The sequence below is a fragment of the Tachypleus tridentatus genome, chromosome 2 (genome assembly GCF_004210375.1).
Source record: "Tachypleus tridentatus isolate NWPU-2018 chromosome 2, ASM421037v1, whole genome shotgun sequence".
Classification (NCBI taxonomy): domain Eukaryota; kingdom Metazoa; phylum Arthropoda; class Merostomata; order Xiphosura; family Limulidae; genus Tachypleus; species Tachypleus tridentatus.
Window position 1 is genome coordinate 72,485,628 of NC_134826.1, and position 16,466 is coordinate 72,502,093.

Sequence of the window (16,466 nt, forward strand, 5' to 3'; positions counted from 1 at the left end):
CAGTTTGATGATTACTGTAACATTTTTTGTATGGTAACTGGAAAGTGTCCAATAATACACGTGGGCTATTTTGTTTTAACATTTTTTACCAATGAAGAGGGATAAAATACATGCTGAAATATGACATATTTTCAGTTTTGTATTTTTAACAAAATTTTGGCTTTGAATTTAAATAAAAAGTACTCAATTTATAGTAAATCTGATTTGAATCTTAATTTGTTGATAAGAAGCTTTGGATGGATGAAAATAATAAAAGGAAGTGTTCTTTTACCTTCACATTAAAACTAAAGGGTTTGATTTGTTTTGAATTTCATGGAAAGCTACATATGGGTAATTTGTGCTAGCCATCCCTAATTTAGGAGTGAAAAACGAGAGAGAAGACACCAACTGCCAACTCTTGGGCTACTTGTTTGTTTTGTATGTAGTGGAGTGACCAAACACACGACCAACTAGAGGAATTTACATTTAGAACAAATAAGCTTAAGTGGAATCTGCTAATACAACAGTAAATGATACTCAATTCAATCTTCATATCCAAAATATCTAAATATTCACTGATGTCAAAAGTATCTTATCTTGGGATAGTTCTACATCAGATAGATGAAACTCTTTGTCGTGCTCATGTAACTGTTCCTTAACTAAACCTGCTGATCAGTTGCTTAATTCTGACCCTGTAGTGAAAACATTATAAACTGTTGTTCGAAAGTTGTTTAGACGTCTTGCTTAAAAATTACATCAGCTTTGTACTTTCTATCAACTTCATAGTATTTCACACAAGGAACATAATATGCTGTACAATGTTATACTAGAGAAGGTAGCATTCAATTTACACAGAGAACTTGTTTACTCAAAGTCAATTCTTGTTTCACATAAGTCTCTATGCAACCCTGACAGCCTCCCAGAATTCTAAAACAACCACTTGGGGGCTCAGCAAAAATAGTAATAAAATCTATATGTAGATATTTATTTTTACAGATCCATATCAATTTGTACATAATTTTGTGGGTCAAGACCTGAGGAAACATTTCATCTGAACCTTTACACGTGGAGCTACAAAATCAAGTATCTAAAGAAACAGATATATACATAAGGTAGGTGCAACTGTGAATTATTATACAGGTAGCTAGAAAGATAAACTTCAAAATAATAATAATGTAAAGTACTTGTTGAGAATGTGAGGTTACACTTTTTAATAAGTTTTGTCACACTGTCATGTTCAAATGCTCTGTGACATAGAAAAAGCAGAAATTGGCAAAATTATAAAAATAATTATTTGACTATCAGCTCTTGTGATAAATTACAATGAGAGATCCAATGAAGTACAAAATACAGTGTTGATAAATTTGTCAGGTGTGAATGAATTATTAAAGAGATGCACAAAGCAAAGAAAGATCAACTCCTATTCAAAGTTTCTGAAAACCCCTAAACCTATATAATAAGATGTATAAAATAGTGCTCAAAATAACTACTGTCTGCTCCAATAATATCTCACCTGGTGAGCAGAGGATGGTCGAGGCATAACAAGAGCACCAGCACCATCGATCGGATGCCGTGGATTAAGTTTCAAGGAGCTGGTTGGTGGAATCAGTGTTTTAGCTCCTGGTTTAGATGGTCTGACAAATGGTTTTTTTATAGCTGCATAGAATAAACATGATCGTGCACTTAGTCTTACTTGGTTACACAATTGTTTATAAAACTAATGTTTTTATTAAACTAGTCAAAAAGATTTCTGATTTAACTTAAGTATGAAAGCGTACTTAGACAATATACAGTAAGGTTGAAGCAATACTGAAACACTGTTCGAGTTGTTATTTCAATATTCAATCTATTAAGTAACACCTGGATCAACTACATAAAATACAGTGAGTGCTGTATTTGGAAGCATGTGAAAACATTTGTGATATACAATTTAATGCACCACATGTAAGAACTCTTTGTATTCTGTATTAGCAACTGAAAAATAAATACTGACACAATGTTTGATTATTTTGAATTTTGTGCAAAGCTACGTGAGGGCTATCTGCACTAGCCATCCCTAATATAGAAGTGTAAGACTAGAGGGAAGACAGCTAGTTGTCACTACCCACTGCCAACTCATGAGCTACTATTTTACCAATAAATAGTGGGATTCACTGTCACATTATAAAACCTCCAAGAATGAAAGGGTAAGCATTTTTGGTGTGATGAGGATGCAAACCTGCAAGCTGCAGATTACAAGTTGAACACCCTAATCACCTGGCCATGCCAGACCCTCGATGCAGTGTCAAAATAATGTATTCCATAAATATTTGATTTTAATTTCTCCACACATTATCCTGTTAAAGTATTTACAATAGCAATGTGGGAAAAACTGCCATTTAACTCAGAGAAAGAACAAACAGTTTGTATTATTTTAGCTGATAAAGGTGAATAACTGTTGGTCTGGTTGGAACTGATGGACGAGTTGAGTTCAATATCTTACTAATTGCAACATATTAATAGCAACTAAATAAAAATACATTTCTGGACTTGTATAATATAAATAGTGTGTTTCTTTCTTTTAATGTTAAGTTAAAATACATTCTATTTTAAAGCTGAAAACCTGGCCCTCTCTACTTCCACCTTATCTGGTTATCTCAAATTCCCTAAGTATTAGTTATTTCTACAAATTTGCAACCACTCCTCAACTGAAGAATTCTACTGAGATATGGGCAACTCCCAAAGTGTTACACACTGTAACACTCACTAGTACTATTAGGATGGTTATAGCAATTAAAAATTGTGATAGCAATGATGAGCAGTTGCTACAATGGTGCAACTTATTACTAATAAAAAAAAACATGTATTCCTTATGGTCTGTTACACATTCAAATTTTACCCATTTACACATTTCCTTGTATAATTTCCTTACACAACTAACCTTTTGATCACCTAGTATATGAATTTCATAACTGATACTTTTACAGGTTGTCAAATTAATACACAAGTAAATCAAATGTAAAGTGTCAAACTTTTACTAATAATGCAGGGAACAACATTACAACCTTCCTAGGTCATCTTCAGATTGAAACATTGTTCTATGCACTATTAGTAAAAGTTAATACCCATACCATCAATTCTGAGATACATTTTTATTTCAAGTAGGTGTCTCATCATCAAGAGAAACTATTAGAAAGTAAAGTCAAAGTATACAAATCTAACAACACCATGTTGTTAAAAACAGTGTCGGCCATTTTTGTTGTATGTTTATTGACATATTTAATTACTTGAGATCAAAGTATGTCCTTGTTAAAAGTAATACTGTGATCAATATATATGTGAAAATTTTTTATGCAGAGGAGCGAACAACGTTTCAACCTTCTTCGGTCATCGTCATGTTCACAAAGAAAGAAAGAGGTAACTGACCAATAGCTGACCACATGTTTGAAGGGGGTTATGTAACTGATTGTAGGAATGTAGATGGCATGCTTAGATGTTTTATTATACTTATTAATATAGGTATAAAGGTATTCCTTTGTATTGGTTTATTTTGGGCTTGAGTTGTATAAGTAAGGCTTCTTTAATTTTGCATTTATTGATGTTTGTTTCTTTATTTAGTATTTGGGTGTTTTCTATAGTTATATTGTGTTTTTTGATTTGCAGTGTTCGAAAACGTGTGAAGACAACTTTTTGTGTTCTTTGAATCTGGTTTCTATTTTTCTACTTGTTTCTCCAATATAGAAGTCGTGGCAGTTATCACATTGTATTTGATAAATAATATTGGTGTTTGTCAGTGTAGTTTTTACATCGTATAGACCTTAGTTTTGTGCCTGGTTTTTGAATAAATTTGGTATTAACTGGAATGTCATATTTTGTTACTGTTTTTGCTAAATGTTGGGAATATATGGTATGCAGCAGTATATGGTTTTGTGATTTTTTGATTCGTGAGATATATTTACTTTTGTTAGTTGATTTTGCTTTTTGTCTAGGTGTGTGTGTATAAGGTTTTCTACAGTTTGTGGAGGAAACTTGTTGATGTTGATGAAGTATTGTTTTATTTCGTCTAATTCGTCATTAATTTTATCTGGCGAGCATAGTTTTATGGCTGTGTTTATTTGGTTTCTTAGTATGTTGAGTTTTTGTTTTGTTTCATGTGCTGAGTCCTGAGGAAGGTATAGTCCAGTATGGGTGATTTTTTGGTAGATTTCTGTTTTAAATTGTGTATCGGTTCTTGTAATTTTGAGGTTAAGAAATTATATTTGATTGCTTTTTTCCTGTTCACATGTGAAGTTAATGTTGGGATGTATAGAGTTAATGTGATTGAAAAAATTAAGTGTGTGTTCTGTAGATGTGAATCCCACAATCATGTTGTCTACATATCCATACCAGTACAGTGGTGGATGTGATGTTGTGTTAATTGCTTGTGTTTCAACTTGTGTCATAAAAATATTGGCTAGAACTGGTGATACTGGAAACTGTACAGGAGCCACATGATAACAGTATACGTACTTGGCAACTCCAGAGGTGTTGAATAACTTGGAATCTCAAAACATTTTCCACTAACGTAGTCACTTTCTGGTAATGGATTCTGAATCTAAGTAAAAACATGATATTCAAACTTTTATTTTGAACCATTATTATGCTTTACCAAATAAAATAGTTGAAAAAAATATATTCACAGTGGACACAAAGCTAACATTGTTAGCCTTAAAATTAATAAAGAACCCCTACAGTCCAATCAATGCTTAAAACACATTTCTTCTTAAATACATCAGTAACTCCTTTTCTGTTTTGGTTACAGAATCTTAAAAAATTCAAATCATTCATAAAACACCAATATTGTAATTAATATAACTAGTTAATACTAGGGTCTCCTATGTATTCTACACAGAAAATCATGAGTTTGACCTACTTATCAGTGAGTGTTGTAACAAACTAAATCATAAAGTTATTTCATATCAAGTAACTTGTGCATCCAGCTGGTAGTAAATGGTATAACAACAAATCAATAACGTGTAGATTACAGGAGTACAGAAGATATGCACTAAACTACACTATTGGTACATACTATGTACACATACCACGTTACAATGATTATAATCCACCCATACAATATATGTATTCTACATACTACAATGTATGTACTACATTATACTGATGACAACCCACACATGCTACAGTGGTATGCACTAGATTCCACAAGCTTTTGTTCAAACAAACATGTTTGTTATAACAAAGAACATTTTAACAGTTTTAAATGGTATTTTCCACACTAACTCTTTGCCAAGTGATATCTTAAACAAAGAAACTTGGAACAGTTAACATACTGCACTGAACCATCCAATATTACCTACAAGTTCATACTGTAAATACTATACATATATGTATGTATTACATAATTTGGAACCTTTAGAAGATTCTTTTGACATAGTTAACTGTTTATTCTATCTAATTCTTAATGCTAAAAACTGAAATACTTACAGAATATATCCACAAAGTTTTATAATATTCATAACAAAACAACGTAAAGCATTCTTTAAGTATCAGTGGTAACATTGAAGTATTAACTCAGTTATACAGGTGTAAATAAATAAACCAGATTCATACTTCACATTCTTTCCCTCCAACTACCAGTGTTTGACCATCTTCCAAACTTTCTAATTCTTTAACTTTGTAACCAGTTCCTCGGCCAATCCTTTCAGACGAGAAAAAACAAAATAAATGAAGTAACTCAGTCCTCAAGAATCCAATTAAAAGCAGAGATAGAAAGAAAAGTTACAAGATAAAACAGAAAACAACAACAGTGTCCCATGTAATACCAACATTCTGTACCATCTAAAGAATCTTGATCAAAATAGTACCTTTAAGACTTTTATACCTGGATTTCCTAATTAAATGATGAAGGTAAGGACAGGAAGGTGTCATTCTTACAACACATGTTATCACTACCTTTTATCTTTAAGAACCATATAAATGTTGATGCATGATCATATGAATCACACACACACACACACATATATATATGTAACAAGTTGCAATATTGTGGCTTTCTTATAATGTATATTGTCATCATCTTTGCTCTTGTGTTAAAAATTATATAAATGATTGTTGTGTTTTTCTGTATATCCAAAACAAGGAATTACTGTTTTTAAAATGAGGCTTCACTGTATGGTTCATTTAAAGCATTATGAAAAAATATGCAGATGAATCTTTTGAACATTATGTAATTTATGCCAGATGTGATACACATTTTAACATCGGTCAACATAATACAAATGAAACAATTTGGCCAATTAAAACTGTTGCATATTTAATGGGCTCTGTTTTTAAAAATTCAAAATTTATTAACTGTAGAAGAGATCATGTTAAAGGAAAGATTAGAATGAATAAAGCCAGACAAGACCATAACATTTTTATTCTGTTACAGAGTCTGTTTAAGACTGAGGGGTTTCTTTCCTTGCAGCTTTATTTTAAACTCTGACTGTAGATTCCAACGACTGCTTCGTTCACTTCAGAATGTTTATAGTTTGATGTAGCTTCAATCATTAATCACAGAGATCAAAACTTTTATTCCTTTGTCTTTCTGAAAGTTATGAATTCTTCATTTGCACTACACAAGTCAGTAACTTCCTTCTAAAGATGCTTATTTTAGAGAGAAATATGAAACAAATCAGGAAAACTTTTAAGTCTGTGCAATATTCATATTGAAAGATTTTTCACAAATGAAAACTACTCATATAAAAATTTGTTGATAAAAAGAAACAAACCACGAAATATAAATTATTTAGTTTCTATAAATTGTTGGCTTATACATAAACAGTGATTTTAAAATATGCCACATAGTAACAAAATTTTAACTCCAAAACTAATTAAGATCTTAGAAGTATGACAGACTAAAATACAATAAGTCAACTATATTTAAAGGATGAAAACTTTATTATTTCAAACTTTTTAAATGATTCATAATTCACTGATAACTGCCATTTCTAAGATATGTTCATTTTGGGTTTATTATAAAATGGACAGCAACTGCCTGTTAGAGAAGCACATATAGAAATGGACTAATGACAATACAACCTACTCAAGTAGCTCAAGTGCAGAAGACAAAATTTTAACATTCTTCTACCTTTTGTCTTTAAGTCCACTTTTATGGGAGGTTTGATTCCCTATCTGTCTTATAATGCATGTAGCTAACTTATATAAATAAATCAGAAAGATAAACTGCCATAAATGTTGCTTGGTTTTGAATTTTGAGCAAAGCTACTCAAGGGCTATCTGCTAACCCTCCCTAATTTAGCAGTGTAAGACCAGTGGGAAGGCAACTAGTCATCACCACCCCACTGCTAACTCTTGGGCTACTCTTTTACCAATGAATAGTGGGATTGACCGTCACTTATAACATCCCATGGCTGAAAGGGCAAGCATGTTTGATGTGACAGGAATTTAAACTCGCAACCCTCAGATTACAAGTCAAGTGCCTTAACCATCTGGCCATGCATGTTGCACAGTTAATTTTATATTTGAGCAAATGGTCTGGGCAACTTTCCACAAGATGACTTCAGAAAAACCTATTGGTAGATCTCTCTGTTTCAGATCATTCTCAGTAACATTCATGAAGTTGATAATCCAATCACATGGTAATTCACTAACCAAATGATTCATGTTTTTACATTTGCTTCAATCAATTTCAAATCCTGGTAGGCACAGTTGTCTAAATACATAGTACTTACTCTTTTCCATCAAGGTTTTTCAGCACAGCTGTTCGTCTTCTCACAATTAAGACTGCTATTAAAATATATTAGACATCTGTAATAAGTACTACAGTGAAATCAATCCAACTACTTACACAAATATCAGAAAAATAGGAAAACAAACTAACATTCCCATTTCACATGAAACACAGTATGATTGTTAGTTTTCTACAAAGTTTAGTTACTTTATATTTCAAATAAATATCTAGTCTTATATCATACACAAACAATACATATATGAATGTATGTATCAAGAAAATAAAATATATTTTCTAAACTAGTTGTAAATTTTTTTAATAGTTTTCATTTTTCAGTCTCACTCAGACAGTACAGTAACTTTTAATGTCAAGGTTATCAATTTATTTATTTGGCTAATAATATTGTTTTTCACTGTATATTTGTATTTTCTATGTATCAACTATTTTTAACATGCTACCACATGATACACACAGATACATGACACTAAAGCAAATACTTGGTTCAACAATATGTCACAAAGAATTAGTACACTTTTATAGTTGGCACGTAAAATGCCGAGCAGCCCTCAGTGTAAGAATGTTACTTTTGTCACTTAAAAATAGACTCTGTATGAGCAGTAAGCAAAACGTTTTCAACAAGTCAAAAATAACTTTACTGATCTAAAGTACCAGCATTATTGTGCAATATTAGTCACCCCCCCCAAAAAAAAAACCACTGTGTGGTCTCAATGTCTGTTCAATGACACAGACAGGTGCTAGTCGTTGTCTTATGATCACTTGTGATAGAACAAAACTAAAACCTTTATGGTTAATGGTAGAATAATAGCTTCAAAAACAAAGTAAAAAACAAAACTGAAACCTCTATTAAATCTTATCACTTCTCTCTCTTTATGGTCAAAACAGCAAACATCTTTGATGTCTTCAGCCAACCTGATGATTTCTTGGGTGAGTGTCACATTCACCTTATTTCACCCACCAAGAACATGAATAAAATTTGCATAGTCGTGCTTTGAAAAACATTTTCACTTGAGTTAAAGCAAGTTGTCTGTTAGGTGTCATTTTCACAGAGAGTGAGCATGAGCTATTCAGTAACTTGTGCGTACCAAGAATAAAACAATATTACATAAATCTAACTTAATGGTTGACTTAACAAGTATAAATGATGTGAGCTTTACATAGTCAGTTACATAATTTTGCTGAAGTTACAGAAACATCTGTGAGCATAACACCTAACAAAGTTTTAATATGAAAATGGACTGTGTAAATATTAAATATATATTAAAATATACAAATGATCAACAGCGTTCAGTACACAACTGAAACATTCATTCGAAAATCAATCAACAGTCTTAAACATCACTCTGTGTTTTGACGTTGATTCAAGTCATCCTCAGGAGTAACAAATAAATACTGGACAACTATACAAATAGAAAATCAAAAACTATGTAGATGGCAGGATCTTTTTTTTAAGCAAGTAAACGACGTAGTCAAATGACCAAGGATTTCGATATTTATATGATTACAAATGTCTGTTTTTAACACCCCCGAGGATGACATGAATTCTCATTGAAATGTGTAGTGCCTTTTAAGACCATGTGTCAGTTTCAGAAAAGAACTCAATTGTGTACCAAACAACACTGACAGTTTTAATAGTCTAGACTTCACATTGTAACCTTAAAACTTGTAGAAATATACTCACCATCTCCTTCCCACTTCTTGTGCTAGAAGAAAACAAGATACAAAATTCCAGTATAATGTTTACGTGTTTCCTGTTGTCTATTACCGACACATATAATAAGTATAAAATAAAATTTGAAACATTTCATGGGTGTTATTGTTATTTAAATTCTATAGCTTATATTAAAGGTATTTAAGAAATAAATCTCCTTAATTGATATTTTATAAACTGATATAATTACTAGTATATCCACAAATATATCCCTTAGATGCAATTCCCTTTATGATAAACACTCATATTTATAACATACAAGATTAGGTTGTGTGATTTTGATATTTCTTTAGTAGCTTAACTTTGGAACAGCAAGAATTTAATACAGGGTGACCCAAACCTTGTATCTAAAACAATAAAAAAAAAACAAAAAAACAAAGTGATAAAAACAGCAATTATTTTATCAAATAACCAAAAGCACTTTATGTACTTTAGACACATACTTTTATAATATTTGAAGAATAAACCAATTCCAAGATGGACAATGACCTATTCTACAATTATTTAATGAATGTATTTTTAACAAACCAAAGCCCCCATTTGGTTAAGTTATGTATATAGTTTTATACCACTTTTTAATTAAACCTGTTTTATTGTTCAAAATATATATATTTAGTGTTTTCTTTACAGATCACTGTAATGGTTTCTTTAAAAACTAAAAGGGCTTTCAGTAGAGTGCACACCACCATCACCCAGTGTTGATCATATTTGGCTCTCACAAAATATGGAAAAGTGTCTATACGTCCAGTGTTATAAATGGAACATTTTTTGGCAGAATAAAGATAAATAATATTCTACATATACCCACCATGTTTCATCAGATCTGATCATTTCTGACTGAGTTATAGAGCAAAGATAGTGTGAAAAATCAGTCCCCATGTTAACAGAGAAAGATTTTTATATTTTTATGACTGCTGAGGCCTTGACCCATGAAAAACTTGTAAATTCTCAATTGGGTCACAGTCCAAATGTATACCAACTTTCATCTAAACCCTTTCAACCAGAAAAAAATAAATCTTGTTAATAAACACCCATAGTGAGAACATAAATCCACACAAATCAGATTATGATAGATATATAACAAATCTACTATTATGTCATACAAAATACTGCTCATTTCTACCTTGTATTGATAAAGTTCACGAATTTTATTAGTCTCTAAACTGAAATAAAATTACCCTTTCATACCAGATATATAGATATACTGTATCTTACTTGAGCTACAAGAAACTAGATAGATATTTGTTATTTCATTATGTATTTATATACATATTTAGACATTTGTTATTTTATTACAATAATAATATAAACTTATACGCAGTTAAAGTATTTCTTTAGTAGGTATTGCCTGCATCTGGGAGGATGTTAAAATGTTGTATTTCTACAACATAATTATGACGTCTTATGTCATAAAATGTGAATACTTACTTTTTTCTTTGAGAGTTTGCACCACATAACACTGTAGTATCTTGACTCATTTGTTCCTTGTTTGTCTACTGGAGAATCAGAGTTATCAAGTTGCGACACAGATGTTTCACCTTCAGGATATATTTGACCTTGTTTGTCTCTGTCAGACGGTAAATGTAATGTATCTAATACCTCATTTAGATTAGAAGTAACAGATAGACTTTCAGTCACTTTTGAAGCCTGTAAACAGTCACTTTGAGGCCTTGATTCACCCATTAGAACTGTGTCCATAACTGTAGGCATTTTAAGTAATTTTAAAACATCAGCTGTACTTCTAACTTCTTCCTTTCCATGACCGCTAATTGTGACAGTATTCTGTTAATTAAGACAATGTATATTAAGCACAATAAATTCTACAATGATTCTTATGCACATTATAGAGAATAAATAGACAAATGAACCACTTTGATACAATTCAGATTAATTTCTTTCTTGTTAAAATGGACAACTTGTAATCTGATATATAAAAATGAAATGTTAATAATTTTTATCATATTCTTCCACTATCATGCAGTGCAAATGTATTTCAGAATACCATCACTGAAGTAGACATTACTTACTCACCCATATTTCTAGAGAGAGAAAATAACATTCACAGCCAAGAACTGGCATCTCAGTTACACAAACGTAAACACACTCATGTATCTAACCACATAATAAAAGATCCTATTTATCCATTACACACTGATCTATCAAGTACAAACAAATACATCAGACAACATTTTGAACACATCTTTATCAATATGGCAAGAAGGAATAAAACCTTTTATTTCTTTACCCTTTTTTCTCCATAAACATTAAAATTTCAGGTTAAAGCTTTGAGGTTAAGTCTACTATTTAATGTTAAGTGACCAAACAGAGAATATAAAACAAGTGTGTATTTAAATTTATTTCCCATAATACTTCAAAGTTGCAATATTGTCCTCACATTTAACCCGCTGGATGCTGAATCACCTCATGGGGAACAGTCCCCCTTTATCAGCTCTAGCAATTGTGCCATATATGGTGTATACTTAATATTTAGTAAATGGGTTAAAACATACCAAGTATTATTTCCTGTCACTGCTGATTCAGTGCTTTAACTTAAAAACTATTTTATTGTTTTGTTATAAGATAATTCTAATTAACACAAGCTTATTACCTGTTTCAGCCTGCAATGAAAAGATGAGTCCTCAGAGATTTTTTCAGTGTGTGAACTGTCTGATACACTTTTATTTTTATGTGATGATTCATCTGTTAAAACTGTGTTTGTTACTAAAGGTTTATTGAGTAATTTTAAAACATCCATTGCACTTCGAACATCTTCTTCTTTTCCAGGGTGACTAACCGGAATATTCTCCTAAAAACAGAAACAAAAACAATTATATATTTTTACAAACAATAAAAGGATGTGTTAAGAAATTAAATGATTAGGAAACAGTGTAATTTCATATAAATCAGTGATAAATGGCTCAAATGAACATTTTTTTCAATGGTTTTCAGTATTCATTGATATTAAAACTTCCAAACATATACTCACAATTTTAACTGTTAAGAAATATTCTTACACCAATATTACCATTGTTACAAACAACTTGAAAAAAATAAAACAAAAACATAGCACATTTATTCACAATATTTAATGTTTTACAAAACAAAACAGAGTGACTATTATTTTAACATTATGTCAAAATGAAAAGGTTTAAATTACTTTCAGTTTATTAGCATTAGAAACCATGTTAACAGACAAATGTTCTCTATCACAACTTCTAGAAACATTTTTCTCCAAGCAAGGTTTAGAAAAAGGTACTATGAAACGAGGTCTCTTTAAGTTTGAAGAGTATTGACTGGGAGCAGCAGAACGTCTCATGTTCTATTTCAGTAAACCACTTTTTTTATTTTCGTCGAATGTCAATCAATAGTTTCCTGTAAAAATAAATAATGCTAATTTCAAATAAATCAAAACATAAATTAAGGATATATGCAACACTCTACTGTTGATATCAACAAAAGACAAATTACACTTCTCACGAATGTCACCACACTAGCATTTTGAATGGGAACAAAAAAACAAATATCATGTCCACAACTATTATTTAATTTTTAAGGAAACATCATGATCGTTTTGGTACTTTTCTTATAATTTACAAATAGCTTATATTTAGAAACTCTCCAAAATACAAACTTGAAAGACCATACCAGTTCAAGAAGCAAATGCAATCATCACAACTCATTGATACACATTCGTACTTATTGTATGTAATGTTTTTTGTCAACATGTATAACTATTATACTACATTTATAGCTAATAAGTCATTCATATAAAGCAAATGTTACAAATTTATAAGGGGATTTTTAGAAATTAACTCCTTTTCGATATAACATAGTTTATCAGTTATATTTCTTATAATGCTTACAGTCTATTGTTATGTGCAAAACTATACAAAAGGCTGCCTGTGCTATGTCAACCATGAACATTGTTATTGTGGTAAGCCCTCAGGTTTACTGCTGAACCACAGAGGATTGTTATACTTAAAGAAAAAAATTATTGTACACAGGGAATATTTTTTTTTTTCAGCACCAGGGGGATAAACCATGAAGCTCCAAATTCTCAATGTAAGCATACTAATCACAAGGCCATGCCTAGCTCCCAAGAAAAGTGTGAATACCAAAGATTTTGAGTAAAACAGAATAAATGACAACTGCCAGTTTTAAAAAACACAAATGCAGAGGAAAATATTTTAAAAGTTGTCCTGTCCCTTTGTGTTTCTTATAGCAAGCAGTAACTGTACATTCCAGTTTGTTCATCAAGAATTGTCTACCCAAAGAATGTCACAGAATTCCAAAATTTTTACAAGTTTACTGAAAAGAGTTACTACAACACACAGATGTGTAAAAGAATCAGTCAAAATATAATTAAATGTGATGGTTGCATATATAATGTACTTTGGTTATCAAAACACATAAAGTTGATTGGCTGAAAATGAAACAATGGACAAACTCTTTATCTAATGTCTTAATGTTATTCTTATTAAACTTGGGCAATGTCTGTATCTCAAGATGGCTGGTATGGGTATTAAAAGATGACCTAAAAAGGTTGAAACATTGTTCTCTACTTTATTTTAATAAAAGTTTTAATACCCATACCAGCCATCTTGAGATACATTTATACTTCAGGCGGGTTTCTTTTCGATAATGCTAATGTATTCTTTGTGTTGTGTTAAAATAACTTTTAGTTGTAAAGCAGTAAAAATGAAAAGAACATTATGTTGTGTTACCTAATCAGAATTATCAGTGTTATGTGGATGGGAATAATCTTAATAGTGTTGCAGAAGTAAATAATTATCTTGGCACAGTGGTTAACCAGTTTGTTAAGCTGTCCAAGCAGGGTGCTCTTATCTAGAACAAATAAGATTTTAAGTTGTATCTACAGAAATATTGCATCCAAGTATAAAATGTTATAATTCAATTGAATAAGTCACTGGTTAGGCTGTACTTAGAGCATTGTGTTCAGTCTTGGACACCCCCCCCCTTCTTAAGAAGGAAGTTGAACTATTATAAATGGTTCAGATGAGAGTTATTAGAATGAAACCTGACATGGAAAGGTTGTCATACAGGAAGAGGTTATGATTTCTAAACTTGTTTTACCTTGAAAAAAGTTATAGAACACCTTACTGAAATGTTTAAGATTGTAAATGAAATTCATAATATTTATCCATCATCTTTATGGGACAGAACTATAAAATTTTGGCAGGTTAGGAGTCATCTTTAGCAAAGAGTTTTATTTTTCTAATAGGGTAGTTAGTCTTGAAGCAGGTGATTATGGATAGCAGTAGATTTCACTTTAAATGAGTTTAAAAAAAGACTCAATAAATATATGAATGATACTGATAAGCACTGACTGTGAGGTTTTTTTTTCTTTAATACCAATAGTTTTAGTTTAGTAGATGGAATAGTGTAATGGATCATAGGTCCGTTGTTGTCCCTAAATATCATGTTATGATAATAAAAAGAAGGAAGATTAATAGTTTTAATTTCAGGATAAAAACTAGTACTGAAATTCAACTTAATAGATGCTTTAAATTAGGGATTTCCAACAGGTCTATTGAAAAAAAACCTACTTTTATGTTTGCTATTCTAGTTTCTTTTATATGCAGCATTTTTTCATTAAATTTATTTATTATGTAATTGAACATGTTTAAATTACATTTTCCTTTTATTTTCACAATGAAATACATCTTTTTTCACAAATATGCCCATCCAAATATCATGTAACGTAAAGTAAGTCACATTCATATTAACTCCTTTCCCCAATGGTAACTCATTTTACTGTGTTGAAAGGACATAAATTAACCTTACCATGGATCTATTTACTCTTTAATTTGCATTACGTAATACACCAACAAGCCCTAATTTGACAAAAATATAATGCCGCTCGCCAGTAGACTCGTAAATATAGTTGTGGCTTTCGGGCATTCTTAAGTTGGAAACCTGTGCTTTTAATGTTCATTTTTTTTTGTATTTTATTTATTCTATGTTAATTTAAATTACAATGTTTCATTTTTTCTTCTTTGTGAAGGATCGAAAGTGATCAGTTATGGTTTTATTATAATCATAACGTGATACCAATACGATGACCGACTTCAATTCTTCAAGTTTAATATAGTATGCTATACACAGAAAATATCACGTACCTTTAAAGTATAATAGTAACGGTTAGATTTTCATTGCTATTAACTCAAATGCTTCTTAATTGTAAAATAGTGTCTGAAATCGCTATGTAGTGACTTAACAATTACGGACACTGTTAGTGTTGGTAACCTGCAGTGTTAGTATCACTCAGGCCCACTGCAACTTGCGAGGTGTAATTCACCAAACATATATCTCCGTTAAACTTTTACTCTATTAAAAACTTAAAATGAATTGTTTAGTTTTACCATTATATAAGTCATTAACTACTTACATAAGGTAATGTACAGGATTTAAAATATGAAATATTTCAGCAACATTACACAATAAATGTTCAAAATTACCGCCGAATATACTCTTTTGGAAGGAAGATTGTAACGCCACTATTTTGGTGTAAATTTTATACTTTTAATTAAAGTAAAAGTATTTCTGAAGTGAGCATCGATGTTTTTATAACTTTTATTTTAATACATAAGGAAAATGTTAAAATCAATTAAAATATCTTTAGCAAATAGTTGAAAAATGTAGAAAAGATGTGTTGTTTTTGCTTGCTTGCTTGTTTGTACAGTTAATATAGATAAAATAAAAGTGTACAAATCACTAAAACAACTTATCCGATATTACTGCAATTTGTTTGAAATCGAGCACGTAGCAACATAACAGAGTATCTGTACAATGCTCACAACGGGTATCGAAATTCGGTTTATAGCGTTGTAAGTCCATAGACACGCCGCTGTGCCACGGGAAGACGTTATCATAAAGAAACCACTTAAACATTAACTTATATAATACAATTGTGTATATGTTTATTTTTCAACTGGGTTGAAGAGAGATAATGATTCAGACAAAATTCTTATTTCTGGAATTTCATCTTATCTCGTGTTTTGAAATAAGTCAGCTATTAAATTTTAATTT

The 16,466-nt window shown here is 30.9% G+C and overlaps 1 protein-coding gene across 2 annotated transcripts in view; it reads right to left on the bottom strand.

The window, feature by feature from the left end:
- The window catches only part of LOC143244212 (DNA repair and recombination protein RAD54B-like), a 38,614-nt gene extending 22,672 nt beyond the window's left edge, over positions 1–15,942 (bottom strand). The window contains exons 1-9 of one of the 2 annotated variants that reach the window (XM_076488457.1): positions 15,826–15,942; positions 12,574–12,788; positions 12,025–12,222; positions 10,845–11,198; positions 9,387–9,408; positions 7,689–7,743; positions 5,566–5,653; positions 4,468–4,552; positions 1,493–1,635 (exon numbers count right to left, since the gene is read on the bottom strand). In XM_076488457.1, coding sequence (XP_076344572.1) covers positions 1,493–1,635; positions 4,468–4,552; positions 5,566–5,653; positions 7,689–7,743; positions 9,387–9,408; positions 10,845–11,198; positions 12,025–12,222; positions 12,574–12,732 — 1,104 coding nt within the window. In that variant the 5' untranslated portion in view covers positions 12,733–12,788; positions 15,826–15,942. Of the gene's footprint in view, positions 1–1,492; positions 1,636–4,467; positions 4,553–5,565; positions 5,654–7,688; positions 7,744–9,386; positions 9,409–10,844; positions 11,199–12,024; positions 12,223–12,573; positions 12,789–15,556; positions 15,757–15,825 lie in introns of those variants that run through there. The other variant, XM_076488459.1, reaches the window with a different exon arrangement.
- Positions 15,943–16,466: the final 524 nt, after the last annotated feature.